The sequence below is a fragment of the Palaemon carinicauda genome, chromosome 5 (genome assembly GCF_036898095.1).
Source record: "Palaemon carinicauda isolate YSFRI2023 chromosome 5, ASM3689809v2, whole genome shotgun sequence".
Lineage (NCBI taxonomy): Eukaryota > Metazoa > Arthropoda > Malacostraca > Decapoda > Palaemonidae > Palaemon > Palaemon carinicauda.
In genome coordinates, this window is record NC_090729.1 from 96278894 (window position 1) to 96281393 (window position 2500).

The 2500-nt window shown below is 51.4% G+C and overlaps 1 protein-coding gene across 1 annotated transcript; it reads left to right on the forward strand.

Moving 5' to 3' along the window:
* The first annotated feature begins 1463 nt into the window (after positions 1-1463).
* On the forward strand, positions 1464-2195 carry LOC137641029 (uncharacterized). The gene is made up of 2 exons (XM_068373480.1): positions 1464-1777; positions 1901-2195. Exons 1-2 carry the CDS (start codon positions 1464-1466, stop codon positions 2193-2195), a joined length of 609 nt encoding a protein of 202 aa, XP_068229581.1.
* Positions 2196-2500: the final 305 nt, after the last annotated feature.

Sequence of the window (2500 nt, forward strand, 5' to 3'; positions counted from 1 at the left end):
CTTCCAACCTCTCAGCCTGGGAGGCCGAGCCGAGCTCGTCGTACCTCAGCCACCCGAGCCTATAACCTCCGCTTGACCAATCCAAATTCGAGGCGCCTTTCTACGAACCAGCGCCGGGATATTTAAGGCCCCAGATCCAGCCACAGCCTCACTTCTCGCCTGAAGACGGAGCAAGCAGTTCTGAAATGCGTTGCAATTTACTCTTGGCTTTGCCCTGTTGTAATTTTCGAGTATTACTTGTACTTGTATCAATTACATTGAGTCTTAACCTGAATTGTATTCTTCACCCACCTGATAAACTTCGTCGACTTGCTAGCTGAATGTAGCAACCCAGAAAAGAGAATTGTCCGTAAAATTGAGAAATTGGACAAAAAATTGAATTCTGCTGATGCAGCAATAGTATTCAACTCTACTTGTTTGAAGGAGGGTCTCCTACCGAGATATACAGAAATCCACCTGCAAGACCCGTCGGCCTTGAACGATCCCGGGACCCATTCATACCGAAGAAACTTTCTCCACCACCAACTCCAGCAAAAGAAGGCCCTGAAGGACGAGCTCTAAGCCCTTCGGGTTTGCCTTGACGATGAATGGGCCAGCTTGAGGGATGGAGGAGAAGCTTAGCTTGCTACTAACGTCCCCATTGAGGTTGATAGCGACCCGGAGGAAGAGGATGCCCCTGATGACGACTCCCCCGATGATCGATGCCCTGATATAGACAACAACCCCAACCATGAAGAAGACCTTGGGGGTGGCCTGAGTTACCCCAACAACATCACCCATGCTCTACAAGTCTTTAAGGAGAGGGACTTAAAGAAGAGGATGAGGACCATCTTGAGGAAGCTGGTTATCCTTAATGGCGGGAGGCTGTGGATCCCAGAGACCCACCAGGAATCCATCAACATCTCCAGCTACGTCCTTACGCCAGCACAGGAGCAGATCCACAAGATGGGCCTCAACTGTCACTTCATCACCCGACCTAGACCAACCGACAAGCGCCTGGAGATGGAATTACTTATAGATTCCATCCTCAACCTCCAAGAACGTGGTGCCCTCCGGACGACTGACGCCCTTCAGCCGCTCCTACTCGCCGAGGCCCTTACTGATAGGGGCAGGTACAGCAGCAGCATCGTTTCTAAGGAGATGAGAGCTGCTAAAGAGCTTAAACGAGTTGCTGGTGTCACCGTCCGTCGGGCTGATAAGACAGCTGCTTTCGTGCTCATCAACACCCAAGAGTACCACGAGAAATAGGACGCTATCCTCGCCGACCTGACCAAATTCGAGCGCCTCACGAGCAACCCTGTGGAAGACATCAAGAGGGAGGCAAATCGTACCATCGAGGCCATTAACGCTGCAACTAACGCCGTACACCTGCCCATGATTTCGGGGGATTTTGGACCTGGTTACCTCTACGGCAATGTAAAGACCCATAAACAAGGCAACCCACTTCGACCACTCATCAGCCAATGCCCTACGCCTACATACTGGCCAAGAGGCTGAATGCGATTCTGACGCCATATGTCCCCGACCGCTACTGTGTGGTCTCCTCTGCCGAATTCCTAGAGAGGATCAAGGACGTCTGCGGAGAGGGGGTCATAGCATCGATGAACGTCGAGTCTTTGTTCACTAATGTCCCTGTTGACGAAACCATCGACCTAATCGCCGATAGAGTCTACAGGGACGAGACGGCACCAGAATTGAACATCCCAGAACAAGTCCTCCGGACCCTCCTTGCCATCTGCCCTAAGAGGGCCCCCTTTACTACTCACCGTGGGCACATGTACCTACAGAAGGATGGCGTGGCAATGGGCTCGCCCTTGGGCGTACTCTTTGCCAACTTTTACATGGGAGTAGTAGAGGAGAGGATATTCTCCCAAGTCGAGTGCCCCCTCGCTTACTTCAGTTACATTGACGATACCTTCATCAAAGCTACATCCACCGAAGCCATCGAGAACTTAAGGAGGACCTTCGAGGACAACAGCGTCCTCCACTTCACCCTTGAAAACAGCGTCAACAACAGCCTACCGTTCCTGGACGTCTTGCTTTCATCTACCAACGAGGGATTTCACACCACTGTCTACACCAAGCCTACAAATCTCGGCATGTGTCTGAATGGTGAGAGTGAATGCCCTGCCCGCTACAGGGCCTCGACCATTAAGGCCTTTGTACGCAGGGCCTTGTCACACTGCTCGTCATAGACAGACACCCACAAGGAGCTGGAAAGGGCCGCACATGTCCTCATCAATAATGGCTATAGCAACAAGCTAGTCCAAGTGGTATGGGTCCTCTGCGGTAGAAGGGTCCGACATCGCCAGCCAGGGGTCCGACAACACTATAGATAGGTCCGACACCTCCACCAACAGATCTAGTGACATAAAACTTTACTACAAAGGCTTCATGCACGCAGAATATCAGCGGGATGAGAAGGTCATCAAAGATATCATCACCAAAAACGTGTCACCTACCGACGAGACCACGAAAATGAAACTCATCATCTATTATC